Below are 25,678 nucleotides of genomic sequence, written 5' to 3' on the forward strand. Positions count from 1 at the left end.
TGTGCACGTTCATGGAGCTTATGGGCGGGACACCGTTTAGCATGGGCGGGGTCACTTGTGGTGGGCGGGGCCAGATCGGTTGTGGGCGGGACCCGATCGGTTGTAGGCGTGGTCTCTGGCGGGCGGGGCGGGCTGGAAGGTTCCGCGGCGGGTGGGCGGGGGAACAAGCGCGTCTGGGCCGCTGCCGTGCCGCCATGGACTCGCGCAAGCTGAGTGAGCTGCGGGCCTTCGTCCGGCTGTGCAAGCAGAACCCTGGCCTGCTGCACACCCCGGAGCTCGCCTTCCTCCGCGAGTGGGTGGAGAGGTCGGTCCGGGGCCGCGGAAGGAGGCGGCCGTGAGGGGCGAGGGGGGAGGGGTGTTCTGGCGCGGGACGTGGTGAGGGGAGGGGGGCGTGTCTCCTGAGCGCGTGCCGGCGCGCGGGCGCGCCGCGTGGCCGGGCCGGGGGGCGCGCGGTGTCACCCGCGCGGGTCCGGTCCGGTCCCGTCCGCCCTGCGGCCTTCCCGCCCTCTCCTGCCCTTCCCGCTGGGATTACTCCTGGCGCGTAAAAAAGACTTGTTCGTTTTTTGTTTTGTTTCGTTAACTCTGGCTATTCCCATTGCAAAAAGCCTGCCCCCCGGCCATCTCAGTGGCTCAGCTTTCCAGCCTGGAAAGCCCCAGAGTAATACTTACTGAGCTAATTCTCGCATTACGCAGCAGACTTGGCTAGCCTGTCTTAAAAAGGAGCTGAGTGTCATTGATTTACATCCTGGTGCCCAAAAGCACAAAATACCTGGCAGCTACAGTTCCTGTCCGAAACGTGGTTTGCTCTTTAAGTCTCAAAGGTAGTCGAATTCTCCGCTCCCTGTGAACCATTTCGGTTCCTGCTGTTAGCGCTGCACGTATTCTGTGTGAGTAGGGCCTGCCGTAACAGATGCTTCCCAAATAAAAATTCTCTTTGGGTTCCACCCTGAGCGCCCTGAAGCACGAGGCTGGATGGTTTGGGATCCTTTGCTGCTGCCAGAGAACCCACAGAACCCCTGTGGTCAACTACGGTGCCTCTGCTTGGCTTTTATGGCTGCTGTGCTAAAGAACTCTTGAGAAGTGAGGGATATACTTTCAGGTGCATATGTTAAGCAGAGACAATTCAAAAGATTTTTATTTAGTGACAAGCTGGGATTTGTTTTAGAAAATTTGTGTTAATCTTAAACAGCAGGATTTTGTGTGTATAGATGTATATATATGTACATATATAGAGAGAAGTAAACATTGGAATTTCACAATACGTCCTATGATTAAAATGGCTACAATGAAGTGTTTATTTGTGGGGGTTTTTTCAGTGATATTTAATTTTTTATGCATCTGAATAATACTGTGCTTGTAAAACTGGTATTTAACTGAACTTGGCTTTGCAGTACTGATAGTAGATAATATCTCTGCCTAGGAAGGAGATTGATGTCTGTCTCATCCTACTGCAGGTCTTTTATTCCTTTAGCTATTGCGTAAAATACTTCAGTGCCTTACCCTAGGCTTCTTCCAGTGCTTTTGTTGCATAAATCTGAAGGTGTGGACAGGCTGCTTGAAGAGGGAGAGGAAAGAGGAAGAACACTGACTTCTTTTTTTTGGCCTAAGAAAGTGTTAGGAAATAGAAAGATGACATCTGACTTTCTCCATGTTAAGAAGAAGGGCTTTAATTTCCAGATTAATTTTTAGAATTTGTATTTGGTGCTTGTTTTATAAATACAGTAATTACATTTAGACCCATGGAATGTTTTTTACATCTGTAATCTTCACTGAATGTCTTCATCTCAAAAGTTAAAAAATATTTCCAAGCAGAGCCTCCTACAGCTCACTCAAGTTTTCTGAGAGTTTTCATATTTAAGTTAAATATTTGCCTAAGTAATGCACTTGGATGATGGTAGTGGTACCCAAATTATTTACCATGTAAAGCTGTCTGGAATTCTGGTAGGGTTCCCTCTGCCTTTACATACTAGTGTTGTGTGCAGTAGAACTGTGAAGTGCATTATGGGGCCTGATCATTCTTTGGAAATTGCTTCAAACAGCATGGCCTGCCTTCAGGTGGGAATAAACTCAATAATTTTTTTATCTCTGTCTGGCTTACCCATCTTAATCTCAAAGATAAGTTTGTTTACCTAGGTAGTGTTAAGAGTGATTAGAATAATGACTATATTATACTAAAATCCATCATTAAAATTTTTTACTAAAATTCTGCTAATTGCTTTGATTCATTTTTTCCCTTAAACCTAGTGATTCTAATTTAAATTTTGCTAACTACTCATGAAGCCAGAATGGGATGCTTTATTTCTTATTAGCTGTTAGTTTTGCATCACTAACCTTAAGTCTTACCTGTTTTCATTTACTTGTTTTCTAACCCTTATTCTGCCTAGCTGTTGTATTTAACTTCTGTATTGATCCTCTTTGTAGAGAAATCATAGGGTAGTGTGTGAGTGTGTTTGGAAAGTGTTTTGACATTCCTTTTATCGAGCCCATTTTTTCATAACTGCATAAAAATACAAATGTTTTACTTGAATTATTATGAAATGAGTCATTAAAGGAAACACATTTCAAAACCCTGCAATTGAACAAAGAAACAATAGCAATCTTTAAAAATGAACCACAGAATCCCAAATTGATGAATAAAGCTTTTTGCCTTTTTTTGCTGTTTTGTTCAAATAGGTTTTTACCCTTTTGAATTCACGGTAATCCAATTTCTCTCTGAAGATAATTTTGCTGTCAATAATAAAAGTGGTTGCAGAAATCACATTTGCAATTCTTCCAACAAGTCATAAATGTGACACTTTCCATGGCCCTGATGAGTGGAAATGTGCAGTCACTGTTGCAATGGAGTCCTGACAACTCCCAGTTGTTACTGGCATCGCACACTAAACTCTTTGTGTGTCTTGTGTCTGTGCTTTTTCTACAGCTCAGTACCTGCCTTTCCCTACAAGAGTGTTTTGTGTTTCCATGTACTGCTGAGGTTTAATACATTGCAAACTTTGCATATATTCCTGCTATGCATTCAATCATTGTTATCAAATACTGGGTTAAGAGACTTTGGAGTAACTTGTTTTTGAGTTATTCTGGGATTATAGCTGTTTAAATCGAGATTACCAGGATAGCAAGAATATTTTCATGTACTGTGAGTGAAACTGTTTAGCCTTGGCAGTTCATGAAATAGCATGTTATAAAACATGCATGTTTATTAGTAAACATTTCTCAAACTGAACTAAACTTGGGTATTTTTGGAGGGCTATGAAGAGAGCAGAGGAGACTGACTCAGTTGTTTCTGTCTTGAGGTGATTTAAGGTTTCAGACTTACAACCGGCTAATACCATGGATGTTAGCTATTAACTGTCTTAAAGTGCTTTGCAATTTGTAGTTTACTTTGTGCAGAAGAAAAGTTCCAAGGCTTCACTAGATGGTCCCTATAGTCCTCTCCTTGTTTTTTAGAGACTAATAGAGTTATTTGTTCTATTGTCAGCCTACAAGGGCAAAAATTTACAAGGAACAGTTAATCCATGTTCTGTGTTTTCTGCCTGGCTGGATAATGATTTCTCAGACTGCAGTTGTTTAGTCCTTGCAGTATAACTTTGATTTGGTAATGTCAGCATCCCAGGGACACAGAGATTGTTGCAATAGCTTCAGAACATGCTGTTTGTCACTTGTTGGGGTTTTGTTGGTTGGTTTGAGGTTTTTTTGGACAGTTTTTCCTTGTAAATGAGAAGCAGTTTTATGCTGTTTGCTTGCCTTTCACTGCAGGGCCTTGTGGCAGGACCTGTCAATCCTGTCAACTCCTTCTCCAACTCCTTTTACCCTTTCTCTCCCAATTCATCCCTGTCTGTCCTATTCTGCCTCATTCAGGATTGTTTTCAGCCAGTTTGAGGCCTGACTCTGAGGTGCTGCTGAGAGGAGGGAGGAAAGAGGGAACAATGAACTGCAGTAGCTTGACTTAAGAAGTTGTAATTTCTCATCCTTGGGATACAGGTTCTGTTGCACTAATTCCTGAAAGCAGATAGTCCTACATCCTTCCAATTCCTCCTGCCCAGCCCTGTTTAGTCACCTCCTCCTGTCCCTTGCATCCCATCTAACCAGTTGTGTGGGGCTCCAAGGAGTTGGTTGCAGAGTTCATGCAAACATTTTTATTGAAAACCATCAGTAGGTGGAAACGTGGGGCAGGGGACGGCTCGGAATGCTATTCCTTGTGATGTGGTCATAGGTATGATTAGATGTTCTATCTAAGAGCTGGAGAATTCAGCATCTGCTTATTCCTGGCTGCTAATCAAAGTCAATAGCATGTAGAAGTTTTTTCTATATTGACATAATGCTGTCTCCACCAAGATTGCTCCTGAACTATGGTGAAGGAGAGGCAGGAACATTGCAATCTGTAAGAGAAATGATTTTTTTTTCCCTTAGGCAGCAGGTTTTTTTTTTTTAATTGCACAGGCATTTTAGGCTGTTCTCTTTAATTGTTTGGCCTCTGTTAAAAATATTCTAATTTTAATAGTAGCTATAATCATAATATCTAGTTTTGATCAAAACATAAGTTAGATTTAAAGGAGAAAATCCATTTGATCCAAGAGGCAACTTTTCCTTGTGAGAAAGGCTGGGTGGGTGAAGGGTGATGCAAGTGAGTAGAAGTCTCAAAGGAGTGGTACAACAGTGTGCATTGCACTACACTGAGAAAAGTGTGGGGGATGTGTACTCTGTTTACTGCTTTGACAGTGAAATGGATCATCATGTTTTGTGTTACTACAAAAAGCTGAGATTATCAGGATTTGAATAAATAAAATACATGCCACTATTTTGATAATCTTACTGTTTTGTTTTGTCTTTTCTCTGTTTTGCTGAAAAGTATGGGAGGCACAATACCACCTGCTCCAGCCAATGCCTCCGCAGACGAGACAAGTAAGGTGAGATATGAAGAACTTATCACTGAAAAATGATGCTGGCAAAATTACTGAGAAGCAGAAGGGGAAAATTTACTGTCAGTTTTCACTCAGATAGGGAGGGTGAATGTGAGAGTTCAGTCTGAAGCCTTCCCATTGTGTGTTTTAGATGACTTGTTACAGATGGCTTCCTAGTTAATTTCAAGTGTTATCATGCTCCATTTCCCTAATCCTGAATGCCTGATGTTCTCTGCAATGCAAATGCTATACAGAGTCTTGAATTCTTTTTTTGTTTGTTTTTTCTTGTCTGTTTAAAAACCATTTCTCTAGTCATTAGTGGATTATATTATAATCTTTTCATGAGAAGAAGTATTAATGAGTATGATAAGGAATGAAGGGATTAGTAGAAGTATCAAATTTTTAAGGCAGTATTGTGGAAGATGTTGGCTTTTGTTGATTCTTTTTAAGGGAGAAAATAAATTTGCCTCGTAGATATTTATATCAGGATTTTTTCAAGTTTGAAATACTTTAGGAAAAAAGATATTTTTTAATTTTTTTAACAAGACAGTGGATGCTGGAATTACTGGCCAGTTAGAGCAATATGAAGGGATTGTGTGTATGTACTGAATATAGTCTGTGACAAGAGAAGAATAAAGACAAGCAGCTTGAATCTGTGATAATAGGTTGTGCTAAGTTATGGAATTCAGATGAAATTTAGTTAGAAGTCAATAAAACATTTGAAATTTTTGAAAAAATATTCTATGTAAAATAATGCCATATTCTATGGCAATAATCTCAGACCTTGGCAAATGAAAACAATATTTAAATCGCTGTCATCAGCTTATTGTTCCCTGCTAAAAGACATTAGCTTAATGGTATTAAATTGAGAGAATGTTTGATCCAGAAAATGTGTGAGGGAAGTCAGGAAGATTGGAAGGGTTGGTTAGTAATCACTGCAAAACTGGATTTGAACTGGATGTTATTTGGATTATTTGGTTTTGGTTATTGAATTACAAAATTTGAAGGACCAGCTTTACCAATAATAGAAGTTCATGAGTCCAGATTTGGGCTCTGAAATGTATGCATATATTATAGTTTTAATCTGAGAGGAGGGAAAAGGAGATTGGTATCTCAAAAATAAAATAGTTCAGCTGTACCGCAATCTGATTTTTCTAATACATTGTTATTTTTGAGAGTGGAAATGGAGCACTGGTCAGAAATAATGTGTGCTTACAAATATGTGTCTCTCTCAGGGCAAAGCAGAGGAAGACCCAGAGGAGCCCGTTAAATCACCTGAACCAGAAAGTGAAGAGAGCGACTTAGGTGGGGAAAACAGTGACTTGATTGCATTTTGCCAATCTGAAAATGATTCTGAAAATCCTGTCTCTGTAGATGGAGCTTAGTGTTGCTTTTTGTTCTTCCCCCAGAAATTGATAATGAGGGAGTGATTGAACCAGACAACGATGACCCTCAAGAAATGGGAGATGAAAATGTGGAGGTAAGCAAATTTTCAATGTAGCAGTAGGAAAGATAGGAGGGTTTGAGTGTAATCAAGGGTAGCAGCTGTGGGAGGATGAATACTTTATTATCTGTGTAACCAGCTGTTGTTTTGCCTCGTTTTCTTCTAAACAGAAAACTTACTGGCTTAAAATCACATTCTTTTCCTTTTCAAGGTTAGAGTCAATCAAAAAGTTCCATGTGGATGATCAGGTCAGAAAACGCCAAAGAAATTTATCAAAACACCCATGCAAACTACATATGTAGAATTGTACCATTACTCAACTTAGCTTTCAAGTGTTTTATAGCTAAAAATAATGTTGACTAATGTCTTCAAGCTGAAAGCAGGGGTTTTGTGGGGCTTTTTGACCCATTATTTCAATGCAAATTAAAATTAAGGTTCTGGAATTGGACAACTGAAGCACTGTCTCCTTTGGTGAGGTCTTAGTGGGGTAATTTTGGCCTGAACTCAACAGCTTTTGGGGTTTGTGTGTGTGTTTTTCATTTTATTTTGTTAGGTAACTGAAGACATGGTGGATCAAGCTAATGAAAAGAAGATGGAAGCGATAAATGCTCTCAGTGAAGGTGATAAATTGTTTTTTAGTACTTATTCAGGGACATTTGTTTTGGTTTTCCTCTTACAAAAAAGAAGGTGAATATCTTGGACCATTAGGAATGCTTTTGAGGAGGAGGAAACATACTTCTTCTTGGATACCTAAAATTATCTAGAACTTGAAAGCTTCTTCAAGTACTGTTTTTCCAATGCAACCATAGTTTAGGGGAAAGAGGTACTACAGCATCTTAATTGCAAATTGATCATTATAGTAATTCCCTCCATATTATGATTAGTGTCTCTAGTAGTTTGTCTTAATGCAGTGAAAAGGTGTAAAGATGTGACATTCTGTTTGATTGCATTCAAAGTTAAATATACAAGTTTAACTGGGAAAATTTCTCTCCAAGCATTAGTTTTGGAGTTTGTACTTCTGTAACATAACAAGATGGTGAAAGTGATTTTTCTTTGTTGCTTATCTTCTATCTAAGAAGTGTTTAGGCACATAACACTGTGTAAGGCAGGTTTAGGAATTCAGATGTAATTTCATTACATAATCATTGAAACTTCACTGGTACTTATATTTAGGGGACCTTCAGAAGGCTGTTGACTTGTTCACAGATGCTATCAAGCTGAATCCTTGTTTGGCCATCTTGTATGCCAAGAGGGCAAGGTGAGTCATAATCTAGTGATTTGTGTTTCTGCCTGTTCTGTTATTCTCCTTAAGGAGCCTAAATATAAGGCAACTTGAGGATCTGTGTAAACTTCAACCACAGGAGGGAAAGAGAAGTGTTCATCTCATGCAGTTTCTCTTCTATTTGACTCACCAGATTTGCTGTAGCAGCTATATAAAGCATCTTGGGAAAAGAATAAATAACAGAATGGTGTTCCAAAATGCATTGTGGTAACATTAGGACAGTTTCTTGTCTGACCTTCCAGGAGGCACCCTGGCAGTCATGCTTGCACTGCCTGAGTTGGGACTGAAGCACCTTTGCAGCTACACCCCCAACACTCAAACAGTAAGATCAGGTTTCCTTACTGTCTTGACCCTGAGTTTCCCACAGCAGACTCTCAGACATCTGGATCCTTAAAATAATTTAATCATGGTGCAATAACAAATTAACAGCTCAAGCTGGTGCCTCTGAGGAGGGATTCCAAACAAAGAAAGCCCTTGGCTTTTATACCTTCATGGTCTGTGCTTGTGAAAGTCTGAGGTCATGGGCTCCTGCTGTGTCTGAGTGTCCAGTAACCTGACTGGGCCACAGGTCCCTGTGCAAAGGTTGACACCAGTTCTTGCCTGGGGCTCTCACCACCTGGAGTCCAATCTTCAGCTGACACTGCAGCTGCACGTGGAGTAGTACTCAACAATAGTGCTTTTGGTATGTTGAGGTAGAATAATGCTGGGTAACAAACACTTGTAAAATCTGAAGTGTGTTGTAGGATTAAGATGATGATTGAAATGACGCTGTTTAGATGCAAACTTAGTTAAGAATCCTGCAAACTCTCTCCGTGTTGTACCTGTTAAATGAATTTGTTAGTAGACCAGGTTCTGTTCAATAGTCGTGTGTCTGAACAGGACACATCTGTATCTCAGCCCATTCTCCACTCCCCTTATGGCTACTTACATCTACCAGGCTGCAGATGATGCTTTGGGAACTTTCTAAATTCATAACGAACAAACATCTTTATCTTCTGATTCTTCAGGAAGGCTTCATAAGTATGGGTTGCAGAAGGATTTTTTTTCCTGTTCTTACACAAAGGACCACTAATCGTGGATGATATGATAATTTAGTGGATCTTTACCATAGCAATTTTATTCAAAGAGAACATAAACTTTCATAAGATTAATTAGTGTTCTTTGTAATACAAAATACTGTTCCATTGTAATACATCTTAACTAGTATTTGCCTTGCTGGTTTTTTCCTTCCCATATCAAAGTTTTTGCATGTAACTGTTTTCAAATACATGTAAAAGGAAGATGTAGAATTAGATGTAGATGTAGAAGTTCTGGCATGGAATACGTTGAATATTGAATACTTTTGTCAATTCAGGAATGTTTTTTAGTGTTTCCTGAAGAGATTTTTAATTTTAATTACTTGAACCTCCTAAAGTACCACTCTACTAATTAGTCTGATATGCTTGTGTGGTGTAAAATTTTCAGTTTTTACATTTAGCTGACAAGGGATTGGGGCTTCTTGCTGAGTTTGTGTTTGTTTTGCTGCTTTTGATTTTGATGACTCATGTCCTACCTCTTTTTCGTCATGACTCTAGCTGTTGATCCTTGTAGCCTGTGTAACTCCTCATCTCCTCATGCTTGCTTTGTGTTACTGTGTTAAAGACTGTGCAATATGGTATGCAGAATATTGTTGTTGTTCTGTTCAAATTGCTAGTTGCCATTTGCCATAGACCCCAAGCACCGTGGGGCTGTCCTTTGCATTTCTGTGTCTTCTTGTCTGCACTAGAGTTGTTCTTGCTGGCAAAGCTTGAGTCTGAACAATGAATGCTTTCAGTTCTTGCTCATGAGTCACCTACAGTGCTGGGAGGGTGAGACTAAATTTTAGTGACTTTGTTATCTATGTTACTATGAAATCTTTTTGAACTCAGCTCTTCAAATGCATTATCTCACTAGCTTGCCTGTTAGTCATCCAAAATTATTTCCAGCTTAAGTTAGTAACTTGGTATTTCAATATGTATGATAAATGTTCTTGTTCCCACAGTGTTTTTGTGAAACTACAGAAGCCAAATGCTGCCATTAGAGACTGTGACAGAGCCATCAAGATTAATCCTGACTCAGCACAGACCTATAAATGGAGGGGGAAAGCACATAGGTAATGGACTTCACCTGTACTTGATATTATCTTTACTTGGGGGGAATAGTTTTGTTGACACATTCTCTCCTTCTCTGTGCCTCTGAACTGTTTGTCTTGTACCTGAGAGCAGTAGCTGTGAGCCAAGAAACCATTGTGCTGAGTATGTGGCTTAGAGAATAGAAAGGATGGTGATTTATTGATGGCAATTTAGGAATAGTTCTCCTGGTACTGTTTCCCCTCCACTCACCCTTCCTCTTTCTCTCTCTCTCTCACATCTTCTAATGGCTTTCTGCTTTTCTGAATAACATTTTATAATTATTTAATAAAGATAGTGAGATCTAGGACTGCTTGTTTTATTTGTTTGGAGGTCTTTTGTTTTCACTTAGTTTGTTGGGGTTTTTTTAGTGACCTATAATTCTTGAACATTTCTCTGCTGCCCTTTTCCCTTGGACCCTGGAGCTCTTTTACATAGTAAACTAAAGTGCCTGGTTATTAGGGAAACAATTGTTGCAAGCAATATAATTATTTTAAATGGTGTTAGGCATCCCACCAACTATAGTTCAACATTTTTTTTAATAGCAATAAATCAAGAAAAAAGGTGACAATTCTTACGGCTTTTATAAAAGTGAAAGAAGTAGATGCTAATATAACTTGAAAAAAAGCAGTGTTTAGAGAGTAGTTTTTTTACTGTGTGAGGTTTAATTTACAGTGTGAAGCCCAAGAGTGGGAAGACTGGAGAACAGTTTGAATTAGTACCGCTGTCTGTGAGCAGAAGTGCTTTCTCCATTTAGTAATACCACCATTTGCTTAAATTTTTAATTGTCAAGAGTATGTATAAATTAATAGTAAAGAAATGTGCACAGAGGCTTACATGACTGCTTTAATTAAGATGTGGGGCATCCAGTCACAAGGTTTGAGTGCTGAATATGAGGGTCCACTTAAGCCTGAGGTGGTAGTAATGCTTCATGTGTTTAGCTAGGGTACCCTTCTCCCTGTTAGGTCATTCTTTATAGCAGACAATGACATAATCTCATGGAGAGTTTTTTACTTATTGTTGCTTCAAACAAAAGTTTCTATAAGGATATGAAGCAAACAAGTGTCCTAACAGTATTGTAGTGTGCAGCTTAGAGGAATCAGCACGGTTCTTAAACTCCTTATATCTCTAGGTAAAATTTCTGACTGATGCATGGTTAAATGTTTTGAAGATCTGCAAGTGTTCAGTTTTCCCTTCTGACTGTTGGTACCTTCTGAATTCTAGGCTTCTTGGTCACTGGGAGGAGGCTGCTCATGATCTTGCATTAGCTTGTAAACTGGATTATGATGAAGATGCAAGTGCCATGCTGAAGGAGGTGCAGCCAAGAGTAAGTGGGGAGGAATGTTGGAGGTCTTTCCTGCATTTGTCTGAGTGACACAGCTGCCTTCATATTCTTCAACAGGCATTGTCTGGAAGAAATGTGTTCATATGTGTTCCAACACTACAGACTGAGTTTATAAATACTTCTGTGTTTAGTAACAGCTGTTTATGCCTGTGTGTAGAGAAATTGAATGTGTGGGGCTGAGCATGTAACAGAAATATTAAATATATTCATTTTTCAAATTTTAACAGAAGAATCTGAAGCAGTTGAAGTTTGCCAGGTATTTTAGAATCTAGACTAAAAACCTTCCAAAAAGCCTGATAATTGATTTTTTCCCCAAGATACTTCTGAGTTGATCAAAGCTTTGACCTTAAGCACGTTTTCCAAAGGAAGCATTTTGCTGTGGTTTGTACTTTCATTAGTCAGCCCCATGAGGGCAGCCTCAGTTCTGCACAACTGGTTTTCAGCTGTTCTCCCCTGGCTGACCCCAGCAATCTTCTAAGGAGAAGCTTCTGTAACACTATTGATAGTAAGCTTTCTTTTTCATATTTTTGCCTGTTCCTTTGAAGTGATTGACACACCACAGATGGCAGCTGTTGCATTGTATTGGATTTACATAGGAAGTTTGGGGGAAGTTGGAGCCTGCAGGGCTGGCCTCTTGTAAGGAGAGACCTGAGGCTGCCCCTCTGTCAGAGGGAGCCAATTCCAGCTGGTGCCAAAGCCCAGCAAGTCAGTGATGCCAGTGGTGCTTCTGTGAGAAGATATTTAAGAAAGGATTAAAAAATACAGTGTAACAGCTGTGAGAGGGAGGGCAGTAAAGAAGAAAAACATGAGAGAAGCAAGCCCTCTAGAGACACCAAGATCAGTGAAGAAGGAAGAGGGAGGAGGTGTGCTAGGATGGGAGCAGAGATTTCCCTGCAGCCAGTGGAGAAGGTCATGGTTAAGCAGGTTGTCCTTCTTGAGCCCATGGAGATCCACAGTGGGGCAGATCCACCCTGCAGCCCATGGAAGATCCCATGACAGAGGAAGTGGATCTGCCTTGAGGAAAGCTGCAGCTCACGGAGAGTCCCCTGGAGCAGGCTCCTGGCAGAAGCTGCAGCCTGTGGAGAGCAGCCTACACAGAAGGTGGTTTTGTGGCAGGAGCTGCAGCTCATGGGGGACTCATGGTGGACCAGTCTGTTTAGGCACTGTACCTGTCCCCACTGCTCCAGCGTGGGGACAACCATGCTGGAGCAGTTTGTGAAGAACTGTATCCTGTGGGGCAGACACGCTGGGGCAGGAAAAAGGTGTGAAAAGGAGGGGGTGGCAGATATACACTGTGATGTGATGTGATGTAATGGCCCCCATCCCACTGTGCTCTTCAGGGTGGAAGAGAGGGGAATGAAGCAGTAAAGCTGAGCTTTGGGAATAATGTTGCTTTAGTTTTGTCTTTGTTGCTCGTCATCCTGCTTCATTTTTACTGGGCAATAAATTAAATGCATTCTCTGCAGGTTGAGTCTGTTTTGCCCATGATGGTAGTGGGTGAGTGATCTTGTCTTCATCTCCAGCCAAGAGCTTCTCCATCGTATTTTTCTCTTCCTGTCCTGTTCAGGAGGGAGGAATGAGAGAGTGGCTTAGTGAGCATCTAGCAGCCAGCCAAGCTTAAACCCCCATATGCATAAACATTCCTGTGTCTAAGAACTTCAGCTTTCAGCTTTTCTACCGTGTCTTTGCTGTCTCCAGCAAAATGACAATGGAAACCATTTTACAACCTATTAGTCTTCTGTTTTGGAGACTATTGATCTGTGGTTAATGTAATTAGGTCTTAGGTCTCAACTGGTTTCCATAAGAAATAATGCTTGGCTGAGGGGGAGCCTTTTCTTTCCCAGTTAATCTGCCTGAGCACAGAAACAGCAGAGTGAATACATGTGATGCATTGATGTGTAGTTGCTAACTGCATGGGAATTTTTGTATGTAGCTCTAGGAAAAACGTAGGATCTTTCCATGAGTGATTTTCAAAATCTTCAGTAAGTGAAAATGATGTGTTCATCTAATTTATTCACTTCAAGCTTCCCTAGAATTTTTTACTTTGTAGTGCTTTCACCTAAAAGTCTAAGTCAAATTCTAAAAACCTTTAGTTCATTTTGAGATATACTTAGAAATAACAAAAATTTAAAATTTAGAAACTACTTAAGCTTCATTAAAAAGAAAACAACACTTACCTCTCTCTGAATGAGCCATTAAATGTCAGTGATGTCAGGATCTCATAGCAGGTACTGCATTCACTCCCTATCATTCCTGCTGCCTCCAGTGTGCTTTCTCTGGCAGATGCACTTCAGGAATGATGTAGTATGGAATGAGTATCTCCTAACTAACATAAGTTGTATCAAATTTCTCCTACTTAAAAAGCAATTTTTTTCTTTAAAGAATAAGAGTATTTCTCAAAAAAAAATACAAGAGTATCCATTGTCTAAGTAGTATCTTTGTTCTTGCATCCAGATTTTGCTCTGTGTTTTTCAGTTACAGGAATGCTACAGAGTAACCATCATACACTATTTTTGAAATCATGGAACATTTTTGCAATTATTTATAAGGATTCCTTCTGTTTTGAGGAAGCCAGTGCTGCCATTAATTCTGAGTGAGGAGCCTTAGGAAGTTCACTGTTAATTCTTCTTTCACTGGGACTATAGATTTAATAAACATTTGAGAAAAAAGTTAGTAAAAGGAAGCAAATGTCCTCCCCACCAGCCCTTTCTTGGGTTGGTTGAGGAATTATTTGGTCTGCTTGTGTTGGTCTGTACATGCTGTAGAGGCAGCTGAAACAGCAATAGCACTATCTAGAAAGTGTGTGTGTGCAGTGGGAATTATACTTCCTATTGTGCCTTTTTCCAGGACAGTTGCTGGTTTTAGCCCCAGAGAAATCTATATTTCAGCATAAAAGCAGAAAGGGACATGGAATAATAACATGTTCAAGTGCTAACAATGATGCAAGTCCCAAAACTACTGCAAAAAAAAAAAAAAAAAGAGTGCATGTTTTGGTGAATCCAGTCAGGGTTGAGCAGACATGAATGGCTGGCTGCCATGGGAAGGAAGTAGCAAATGGCTCCTAAAACAAAGAAGCTTTTGGGATGCGAAATCAGATCTTAGTTTTAAGAACTGATAGAATGGGTTGGTTATGCTTACATGTGTTTTGTACTGAAATACATGGTGTGAGATGCCAGAAATGTGTGGGAACTCCTGGTATTCCATTGTGACAGGCTCAGAAAATTGCAGAGCATCGACGGAAGTATGAGCGGAAGCGCGAAGAAAAGGAAATCAGGGAAAGAATGGAAAGAGTGAAGAAGGCACGGGAGGAGCATGAGAAAGCACAAAGGGTGAATATTCAAGCTTTGCTATTTCTTAATAATTTGGAGAGTGTTAATTTTGGTTAAAACTAATTACAGAGGAAAAAATGTACTTACTTTAAACGCAAGTTTTTAATTTTGGGGAGTTGGTTTCTGTCTTGGTTACTTAACCAATAATGAAGTCTGGAGAAGAAGGCATTTGAGTTATCTGGTTTATTGCTTGTGACAAAAACAGTCTCTGGAATCTCTACTAATCCTGTATTTCAAGAAGTCAGTTATTGTGTGACTGTTCCAGAATAGGTTTCACTTAAAGTACTTATGTGTCCCAAAGTGGGAGGTTTTAAATTCAGAATAATACTTTGCTTCTCTTCCTCAATTCCTGGCACAGTTTGCTTGCCTTCTTTTTTTGGTGCTTTAATGATGTATTTTAATATGTGATGGGTGGGAGTTCTAAAAATACAATTGGGGAGCTAAAACAAATCATACAGTATTAAGTATTTGTATTCAGTAGAAGCATATCTTGCATAACTAACCTGCAATCATGTACAAAATTAAGAATAGGCAGAGCAATTTCTTCTCAGTGGCTTTGAAGATAGTAAAGTGCTTTGTTTCTTGTGATGGCAGATCTGCCTGAAACAGTCTCGGCTGGTTTTTTTTCCTCCTAAACCCAGCTGAGCAGTAGAAAACAGGCTGCACTTCAATTTTTTTGTGTGGAATGATGTGCTTTCATCTGCAGGAGGAAGAAGCAAGACGACAGGCAGGAGGAGCTCAGTTTGGTGGCTTCCCAGGTGGCTTCCCAGGTATTTTATTTTTAAGCACAAATAATTGAGGTAGAGGTGGCTGTTGTTTCCATATGGAATATTATAACTGCAGTTTTTATAGCATTTGTTCTCAAGACAGAGGGAAAAATCTTATGTGAAGTTTCGAACTTTCGTATACAAATAACTCTTGGAGCACTGGTGGTAAGAGGGATGGGATTCTTTCTCTTGAAGAGGATTGATGCTATGTAGCAAGTAGAAGGAAGACAGAAATCAATAACTGAAGAATAGCAATGAAAGTATTTAGGTCTGGGAAAACAAGAGAAGCCGAATTTCCTTGATAATGTGTTTAAAAATGGGTATAAAAATCTTTTCTAAGTTACTCAGGGTGCCTTGAATCCATTTAAGAGCAATAGATTTAAAGTTGAAAATTTGGATTGAACACGAGGGAAATCTGTGCTGGTTGCAAGCGTTGTTAACAGAATAGTTTTTTTAAGGTGGTGTAGTGCAGATTACCTTATAGAAAAGTTATCCTTGACAGCTTCACAAAAATCAGGCTTTCCATGTTATACAATGAACTGTGGAGAAACAAAAGTACTGATGCTCTTGAAGATTGAGATGTAGTTGAGAGTTGAGATAGGCTGTGTGCGTGCTCCAACTGGATCAACAGCCAGATAGAGACCATGTGTTACGCTCAGCACAGCTGGGGAAGCTGCAGAATATGGATTCCATAAGAGAACCTTAAGTATTTTGCTTCTGGGATGTTTTTCTTGGGGTTTTGTTGGAGTTTTTCCCATTTGTGACACAATTTTTCAAAACCTAAAGTTCCTGCCAAATGTGGAATGTGCCTGGGACATAATTCTGAGCTACTTCTGCCCTGAATTGTTCACCCCAGGCATTCAAACTTCTTATGTTCCTGAGCTTGAGACCTCATTTTAGTTAAACAGGAAAAGAACTGTACTCACTACAAGCCGTCTATTCAATTGGGTTAAAAACTTGGATGAAATGAGATGTAGGTCTTAACAGAAAGAGAAGGTGAAGACCCTGCTTTCCATTGAGTGGGCCAGCTGTAGCCATAGGAAGACAAGGCTTTAGAGATGTGGCAAGGGCAATAGGTTTTGGTCTCAATGAGCATAATTACCGTATGGGTGAGTTGAACATTTTTCTTGTGTTGGATTTTCAGGTGGCTTTCCTGGGGCTGCAGGGATGGGAGGCGTGCCAGGTCTCAATGACATCCTCAGTGATCCAGAAGTTCTTGCAGCCATGCAGGTGAGTATTTGCTGAAGTCAAAGTACACCTTGTGAATGAGAGAAGAGCAGCACCTGTGGGCCTAAGGGGAGGAAAGATGTGACCTTTTGGATGGCAATGGGGTGCTTGCTTATTTCTGTTCTAGAAATCTTTCCTCATGTGTGTGACACCAGACTGTCTGGATTAAATGTTTTGCAAACTAATGGAAGCTTAATTAAAGATGACACACATACCCTGCCCCCCATCTATGATAGGCAAAACTGTGTGTTATATGCAGTTGTCATCTCTTTTGGGAAAGTTTCTCGAGTGGTCCTTTTCCACACATTATAATTCACTTGCTCATTTTTTCAATGCGCACACTTCGAAGGGGGATAATTATGCACAAACAAAAAAATTGATAATATTTTTCTTACACAATATATTATAATAATATTGTTATGAGACTTGCCTTTCTCTTAGGAGATTAAATGTTTGAGGTTTTGCCAGAGACAAAGTATTGTTAGAATAGTTCTTCATCTGGTATTTTCTGAAATCATATTCAGAAAGCTTACTTCCCTGGTGGGCTTGATTGATTGCTCAATGTCATAACTACTTCTACTCAAGAAGTATTTCAACAGATTAAAGGGGGAACATGTCTGACAACACCATTTTAAGGGCAGGTGGGCTAGAAAAAGTCAGAGCTGTGTAGTTACATTTGCATTCTAATGTGATCAAGTACAAAACTGTCTTGTTTCTTTTTTCTGCATCACAAAGGAAGCTTATTTAGTATGCCTTGGAATCACAAAAAATCATCACTTGCCATGCAAAAGTTCATGGGTTTGTTCCCTTAATGGTTGCTGATGTTGGAAAACACACCTTTACTTAGGCTGCCACAGTCAGCAGTGTTGGCTTGCATGCAAACCATGCAGAAAGGGCTCTTGATTGTAGCTGTCTTCCTTACCTGGCTACTTCCTGCTGCAGCACTGGAGTTTGTGATGAGAGGTTGCTGAAAACAGTGTTGAGGTGCAGCTAAATATGAAGTGCTTGTCACATGCCTTTAAGAAAACTCCATTGCATGCTGATTACATATGTCCCAGCGTAGGGTAGGACTCTTGCAAGAATATGTGTTGACAGTGTTTTCTCATAATGCAGGCAGGCTTTAGCATGTACAGCTATCTAGATATGATTTATTAGAACTTGGTCTATGTCTGCATTACTACCTTTTCCTAAAATGTCCAGCTCTGTTTTCTGGTCTTTTCTGAATTGGCCATGTAAGCTCTAGTGAAAAGACAGTAATTTCTACTGCTTGGCATCTTCCCAGTGCAGCTATGGAATATGTTGATGGATAATGTAAGCTGGCAGCTATTATGTCTAATATCTGAGGTAACAAAACACTCTGAACATACTGATCCACACAAGTAGCTCCAAAATTGCTTTGCAACTGTTAGTCTGTAGAGGCTTTTCATAGTGAGGAGTTAGAGCCAAAATGGGAGTGTTTTAAGAGTAAAGGCCACTACCTCAGTCTCTTAAGACTTGCTATGATTTCATCATTTTGGAGACTATTCTCCATGAGTTAACACTGAAATGTGCCTGAGTCTTGTAACATCTCAGTAAACCTGACAACTGTGGGTGCCTGCAGACAAGCCAGATTAAACTGATTTTACTGTTAACTTCATCTTGTCATCCGTAGAAGCAGCCAAACAACCAGATATGTCTGCCTGTGGACACGTTTAGGGGAGTTATTGCTTGTCATTGGCATAAATCTTACCTGGTCTAGGTGACCCTGCCTGGGCAAGGGTGTTGGCCTAGATGATCTCCAGAGGTCCCTTCCAACCCTAACAATTCTCTGATTTTGTGATCTCTGCAAACCACTATAAAAACTTCTTTATTGAGGAAGATTTCTGGTTCCATCACCTGAAGATTTTTTTCTTCAGAATTTTTTTTTCTCAAAGCAGCAAAACTTCTCTTGCATTTCTTTTCACAGCTTCTTAGTGGTAGGAAGTTGTGACTTTTTGCAGTGACTTCTAATGCATGCTTTTTTAGCTTATTTGCCCCTAAGCTTTCTAGTCTCCAGAGGAATTGAGAGAAATTTTAGTGTATTTTATTTTACTGTTTTGTCTGTCTGGAGGGTTGTCTAGTACTTTATATCTTGCATATACAGCTGCTTTCTCTAGACACATGACATTTGCATTTTGAAGTCAAATAGAAGTTCTTTCTATAAGAAGTTATGTGTAAGATGAACCTATGGATTCCTTATTTGACATGTAGCATATGTTAGACACAGCCTTCCAACAAAATGTGTTAAGTTGGAAAAAAAAAAAAAAGTAGTGATAACTTATTTCTTGGAAGTATTATTTTTCCTTCTGCAACTAAAGACCAGAGCATTAGAAAACTGAATGTCTCCCTAGTACCATTAATAGAATGGCTACCATTGCACTAAACAATGGCAACCTTATGCAAAAAACATTTCCCTCCAGAAATGCTAATATCCTGTCTTACAGTTTATTTTGATAATATTGCTCATCACTGTCAAACCTTGGATGCTATAAGCACTCTCTAAGATTGAGAGCTTCCAGGGAGTCACAAAAGTGCAGAATCACTTACTTGCTCTGAATTTATAGGAAGGTGAAACACAGAGCATAAAACTGGACATTTAACATTCATTTAGGAGTGCTTTGACACAAACTAGTGACTAAGGTTACTCTGCTTTTTGTTCCAGATTTATATATATGTGAAACCACAGACTTTACAATGTGACAATCTTTATAATCATATGCCCTATTTTGAAATCAGTTCAAGAAGTCTGAGGTTGTGAAAGTCTGCCTTTGTTGTTTGCATGGGAATCCTGTAAAGGGGAGAGAATGTATCTAATCTCTCTTTTCTGAACTTCAGCATTCTATTTTCCATATACTTTTTAGATTATCTTTTGTGAGGAAGACAGCACATTTGTAAATCCTCCCGTAAGACTGGACTCTTGGTTCCCAACATGTATAAAATATGACTGAGGTGTGGGGGTGCTTTCAGTAGAGTCCACACCTACCAAATGCAATTTAGGATCAGACTTGTTGAACAGCTTTGGACTGAGTTTGATGCTAGAATAGATAGAGGATGATGTATTGTAGCACAGACAGCTCTGAGCACACTGGTTATGTGGTGGTGGTTTCTAAAGAACATGCCTGCTGTAGCAGTGGGTTGGAAGTCTAGGAAGCAGTGTGTCTTTTGGTGAAAATGCTTAAATGTCTTAGAACGTACAGCAGATGAAATTACAGCTAACATCTGTGATTTGTATTGAACATAATAAACTGCTTACACTTGAATTATAGAAAATTGGAATTTTTTGTAGATACAGCTTATAATGGAAACATTTTTCCAGGCTGAGATGTAAAATTGCTACATACAGAGTCATTATGTTCAAAACATACACAGGTAAAACAAGTAAAACCAGTTCAAGTTCGGTGGAGGCCAAAGGTATACTAGAAGTATGGGAAAAAGCTATTAATGCTTCTCATACTAAATAGAGAAAATGGAGCTATTTTTTTTGGGCACTGACTTCATTGAATATGGGGATGTATTCATCAACTGCAACACAGTAGTGTGATGAGAGATAACAAGGTTCTTTTCTGAGTGTGAATTCTCACTGGAGGTGAGGAATGACTGAGAATTAGATGGATTTTAAAAGCCAAACATTGCCACATTGTCTGCTCACAACCCAACAGTTTCAGGCTTTTGCTGCTAGAGTGAAAAAATGAGAAAAGGATGAGAATCAGCTGTTGCTCAGAGTAGAGTTATCTTATCATGCATGCTACACACATCAAACTCCTACCTCCTTCAAAATGCATTTGAAAGATGCCTGAACAGAAATAATACAGTAGGTGGGGCTGTGTTTGATAGCTCCTGTTCTGGGAAAACAGAAGTCTTATCTGATCCCCCTTCTCACACACTGAACTTTTAGTGTAGCAAGTTCAATAATGACTCTGGTGTTTAGTGACACAGCTTTAACAGCATGCACTGTATTATTGGGTTGTCTTCAGAGAATTCTTGCCAGAAGTCTAACATAGTCTTGTCATGTAAAACCTGAGCAAGACTAGATTAATATGGAACTACATAATCACTTTTGTAGAGTTGTTTTACAAATGCTCTAATTTTTTTTTTCTTTTTATCCTGCAGGATCCGGAAGTTATGGTTGCATTCCAAGAAGTTGCCCAGAATCCAGCAAATATGTCCAAGTACCAGAGCAATCCCAAGGTCATGAATCTCATCAGTAAATTGTCTGCCAAATTTGGCAGTAAACCATAAAATTCCTGGTTCTTAAAAATCATACCTGAATGGCAAGGATTGGATTTGGCTAACCAGTGTTGCAATAAAATAAACCATTTTACCTCTGATCTTCTTAAGAAGAGAAATGGGGTGTTCTAAGGAGAACTGCTCTCTAGCCCCAGGTATTGACTTTATTCAATTATTGGTTTCTAGAACTCAAATTATATTCAGATGACCTAGTTTTCAACCATCCCTTCTCGTCCAACAGTTGCAACCTTTCATTGTAAGTGTTACAGACAGTTTTCTCTGAATTAACATTCTTATAACAAATTGTAGTATTCCAGGAGTATAAGATTAAAACATGCTATTTTTTTTTTTTATTGCTCTCACTGAGCAAATGGGAAAGAACTTTAACAACTGAAGTCTGTCTTAATCCCCTTAGGACAGAAAAATAGCAAAGGTGGGACAAGTCTGAGGAGTTAACTGGATAAAGGAATTGTCCGCAAATACAACTTTTTTTTTTTTTTAATGGGTGATAGACTTTTTAAAGCTATTATCAGTATAATCAGGCTAGCTCATTACACACTGGAACTTCTGGCAGTACTGCAAATACTATATCATTTTGATCACCACAACTGTGCAGCAAAGGTACAGTTCTACCCTTTGCACAGCCTGGCATGAAGTACATATTGCTGAGGCCACAGACGTTTTGTTACTTGTTCAGTTCTTGTCCAGCACCTTTACGTAACATTTTATTTATCAGTCTGGGTATGGGAGAGCAGCTTCCTGTCTGTGCTTGTACTCTTGTCCTTTCCCAGTGGCAGGCCCTCTGCTGGTTGCACTCACCCTTCCTTGGGGCCATGCTTAGCAGGTTGCATCTATTTGGAAACTTTAGGGAAGGAATCTTGTTCCCATCACTACCTCTGTCCCACTGAATGCAAGCCATCCAGAACATGTACATGCAGAGTTACACATTGGTGAAGGGGAGAACACCCAACAAAATTGCAGCTCTGGGTTCTGAATCGGTTTGGGTTCTTACATGCTCACTGATTAAAATTTCTTGGTCAAAGTCCTGCTGTCTCTGTAGAGGTGATGACTCTTTCTTCACCACATTCTGTAGTCTTCCATCTTTTCTTGTAGCCTCTTGTTTAAAGAAAAAAAATCTGTTGTTGTGGTTTCATACCTCCATGGTTTTGAGGCTTGTGACAGAGGAAAAGGTGAAGTAATTGGAACAGACAGAACATTGTTCTAACACATGCATTTATCAGCATGGGTATTTTTGATGCACTGTCTGTCCTGATGGTGTTCAGTGGATTTGGCTACCGATAAAGACAGTTGTTGCTTCTGTTTGTCTTGGCTAAAACATCTTTATGTGGAAAAAATGACCATAGTTACCTGTTTACCCCTTGAATTTCAAGTTTTGTGTTACTCTTTTGTAATTCTGTATCTTGAGCCATAACTGATGTTACCATTTTTAAACAAATCTGGTTTGATGTAGGAACTCTACAGCAGTTGCAGAAAAGTAAATCCCCAAATGCTTTTTCTCCTACTAATGACCCTGCACAATGAAATGTGAATCTTTTTGCTTAAGAAATACAGTTCTGAATACTTCTCTTAGCCTTTAAAAATAAAGTATGGTTTTGAAAAACACAGCTTTTTGGGTTTGTGTAACTTTCTGATAGAAACTATTTTGCTTAAATTAAATGTGGAAGTGCTTTATTCAAACTGTATATATAACTTGTGTTTTAAATTGGAACAAAATGCCTAAGGGCTCGTCTTCATGACCAAATGAACTCAAAATACAATTGTGCGTTGCTGTGTGCATGGCTTTTGGTCATAGTCTTGATCTCTCATTCCCAAGAAGAGATAGTTGAAGTAGGTCACCCCTCAATATAGGCTAAATCTTGACTTCTGCATTCAGGCTAGTGCATGTGTGTTGTGCACAAATTAGAGTATCTTGAATATAGATTTATTCCCTACAGTTTCCTTTTATTCCAACTTGGCTGTTTGTGTCTGTCTTCTCATGAATAGTCAAAATTAGGAAGTTACTCCTACCTAATAGGAATGGTCATATCTGTGTCCTCTGCCTGCTTGCTTACCCATCAGTTGCCCTTACTGAGAGTTGATTGATTCTATAAAAGCATTCTCTCTCATTTTAATGTTGGCTTTAGGAGTTTTGCTGAATTCTTGTTCTTTGGGAATACACATCCTATGACTCCCTTGGTGTGTGAGCTTTTTTGGTTTTAGTGTTACTCAGCAAGTAAATTGATGAGCTGTCTGGACTTCATCTCAGTTCCCTGGGTTGGTGTGTGGACATCTAAGCAGCTAAATTGGTTTGAACAGAAGTACAAGTGCAGAAAGCTAACTGCACAAGAGATGAGCAAAGACAGGAAGTTCCAAATGTGGGATGTAAGTAGCTAAATGAGGAAGTTGTTATTTTCATTGGTTGCTCCTGTATTTACTGGCAGATCCTTCAGGTTATTATTTCTGTTGGAGCATTGAGTAGGGGTGGTTGTTGTAAGTGCAGTGGCAATAATCAGCTCTGCTGGCAGTTTGTCTGAAAGCTGCAAGAGCATATTGATGTCAGCTGGGACAGAGTGCTGCCAGTCCTGCCCCTGGCTCAGGTGTGCCTTCCTGCCTTGTGCACAAGTCCTGCACTGAGCTGTTTGGTTGATCCCATGCCCAGATTCAGTGACCCAGGCTGCCCAGGAGTGCACTGATGCACCTGCAGCTGACTGGTAACAGAGGCTCATAGCCTTGTTCCAGGGACTTGACTGTCCTCTCTGGTTCAGCTGCTGCCCCAAGGGAAAGCAAATGTCAGCTCGATTGCCACATCCAGGCTGCTCTAGTTCACAGGGAGTCCTGTGGCGTAGTAATGTGGAAAATGCAAAGCTTGGTGCCTTTACCAGAAATTTTTGGAAATTTTATCTCCCTTCATTGTTGGTACTTGTTGAGGTGGCTTTGTTTGTCTTTATGGGAAGGCAGTGACTGGATGAGTCTCAAAGTTGGATGGAGGCAGGTGGGACAAAGCTAGGTAGAGCAGTGATAGGCCAGAGGGGAATGGGTCAATGAGTATTAAAAAGCCACATAAAGGTAAAGCCATGTTAGAGAAAGAGCTTTCTGCAAGTACTGTATGTAGTTTAAAATGTCTGTCTTTAAATGCTACCTGGTTTTTCTTGTGTGTGACTTTGAGGGCTTTTGTATAAAGCTCATACAAGCCATATTCTTGCATATGCCTGTACATCCCTCTTCTGTGGAATGGAAGAGGAAATAAGATTGTTATGGGAGCTCACGGCACCTGCTGTGCAAGCAGAATCCTTCACCCATATGGATGGGAGACTGGACATAGCCAGGGGGAGCTGGAGTCAGGTTAGCCTTGGCATGTGCCTTCCCATGGATCATGGTGTGCTGCTGGCTGGAAGTGTTTGGAGCCTCTTTGAAATCCCCTGGGGCAGGTAGGCTGAGGGATGCTCGTGGCAGAGGCTGGAGAGTTTTTCCTCTTTGCTCCAGGGCAGTCTGACCTGGCAGTTACTGGTACTGACAGTGGCTGGTAACCTGGAGCTGGAGGGTGGCTCACTCGGAAAACAGTAGCAGTGTTTTCTTCTGATGCCTAGAGAAAGGTGTCTTGTGAAACATAATCAGAGCTCTGCAGAGGTGGGCCTCAACCTTGCTTCACACATGATGGAGTGAGGGCAGCATTGTGAGAAAGTAATTCTGGATTACCAAAGAGCTGAAGTGGAGTGAAAAATGGTGGTGTCCAATTGAATGCAGACACCTTCATGTTCAGTACCACAAGACAAATCATAGGTGGTCAGTAGTGATATAAAAAAATGCAAATAGAGTGGAAGCAGGAGCAGTTTTAATGTGGCAAATAAATAAAGCAGATCAGGTGGTTGCTGGTAGATCTGAACTATGGAGCAAGAAAAAAAAATTCAAGCAACCGGGCAACAAGTCACTGATCACTTTGTGAATTAAAGTTTGAGTACATCATACTCACTTGATGTGACCCTCACAAACAGGAACTTCATGTAAGATAAACCTTTCCTTGTCCCTCCTGACTGGAGGTCCCGAGGTCCCAGAGAATGTAAATACCGAGGACTCTCCTGTAAATCTGAATCTTGGTGACTAACCAAATCCAGATGTTCAGTTGTAATTTTGCTAACAAAGTGTTACTACTGTGTATGTCTGCTTACAAACACACTTTTGAAAGCTGTGTCCTAGATGTATGATCTCAGACAAGCTTGGGATCTTATCAATAAATAAATAAATGTATTTGCAGAATGTGTTCACTTCTCTTTTTGTTAAGTGGGTTACAATTTTGGCACCTTTGTTGTTGCACAAGATTTTTTTTAATGTATAAACATTTATTTCCGTGGCTACAAGGAATGTGAGTTGCTACTGTATGTAAAGAAATTTGAAGGATTACAGTGTTTAGGTTAGCAGTTTATCTTAGAATTTCTTCCTGAAGTACAGCAGCTGCAGCAGTCCAGATGGTACACAAAATTTTTATGGAACAAAGATATTCAGAAAAACAAAGTACTTATTACTCAAGTGTCAAGTAAATAACGAGGTGAGGTTTAAAGCAGGTAATAGTAAATTGAATTCCATTATTGAAACATTTCGTTTTCTAACAATCTCAGTGGTGGGTAAGAGTTCTAGAAATTAGTTGAATTTGCATTTCACATTTCAGAAGGAAAAATATCATAGCTGAAATCATGTAACAACCAGCACAGTGTTCAATAAAATTAGCTTTTAAATGGGCTGAAGGTACAAGATGTCAGGAAATAATCAAAAATAGGTGGAAAAATATCACAGTACTATATTGAGAGTGAAATATCTGAGCTGCTGCCAGCTGCACTGCCTCTCATTAGAGAAAATTAATTCTGATGTTTAGCCACTAGTGTCTAGCTCTTATTTGGAAGAGAAAACCACCTGTGTTGTCTTGTTTCAGATTTTTTAAAAATTGGTCTAAAATATGGCTTGTGCTAAGAGTGTATAAGGAAAACACAATTGTTCTA

The 25,678-nt window shown here is 39.8% G+C and overlaps 1 protein-coding gene across 1 annotated transcript; it reads left to right on the forward strand.

The window, feature by feature from the left end:
* The first annotated feature begins 160 nt into the window (after positions 1–160).
* ST13 (ST13 Hsp70 interacting protein) lies at positions 161–24,845 on the forward strand. The gene is made up of 12 exons (XM_084206056.1): positions 161–304; positions 4,850–4,907; positions 6,137–6,206; positions 6,311–6,381; positions 6,899–6,965; positions 7,519–7,603; positions 9,648–9,758; positions 10,999–11,101; positions 14,332–14,448; positions 15,155–15,218; positions 16,360–16,445; positions 20,571–24,845. The coding sequence occupies exons 1-12, from the start codon at positions 195–197 to the stop codon at positions 20,697–20,699; spliced, it is 1,071 nt and encodes a 356-aa protein (XP_084062182.1). The 5' UTR covers positions 161–194; the 3' UTR covers positions 20,700–24,845.
* The last annotated feature ends 833 nt before the right edge of the window (positions 24,846–25,678 follow it).

The sequence above is a fragment of the Fringilla coelebs genome (assembly GCF_963513975.1).
Source record: "Fringilla coelebs genome assembly, chromosome: 5".
NCBI lineage: Eukaryota > Metazoa > Chordata > Aves > Passeriformes > Fringillidae > Fringilla > Fringilla coelebs.

Excerpts from the sequence above, each read along its gene's own strand:
- ST13 (XM_084206056.1), top strand. The coding sequence starts at position 195 with ATGGACTCGCGCAAGCTGAGTGAGCTGCGGGCCTTCGTCCGGCTGTGC. Across the intron at positions 9,759-10,998 it reads TGGAGGGGGAAAGCACATAG|GCTTCTTGGTCACTGGGAGG; the intron begins GTAATGGACTTC and ends TCTGAATTCTAG. Across the intron at positions 16,446-20,570 it reads AAGTTCTTGCAGCCATGCAG|GATCCGGAAGTTATGGTTGC; the intron begins GTGAGTATTTGC and ends TTTATCCTGCAG.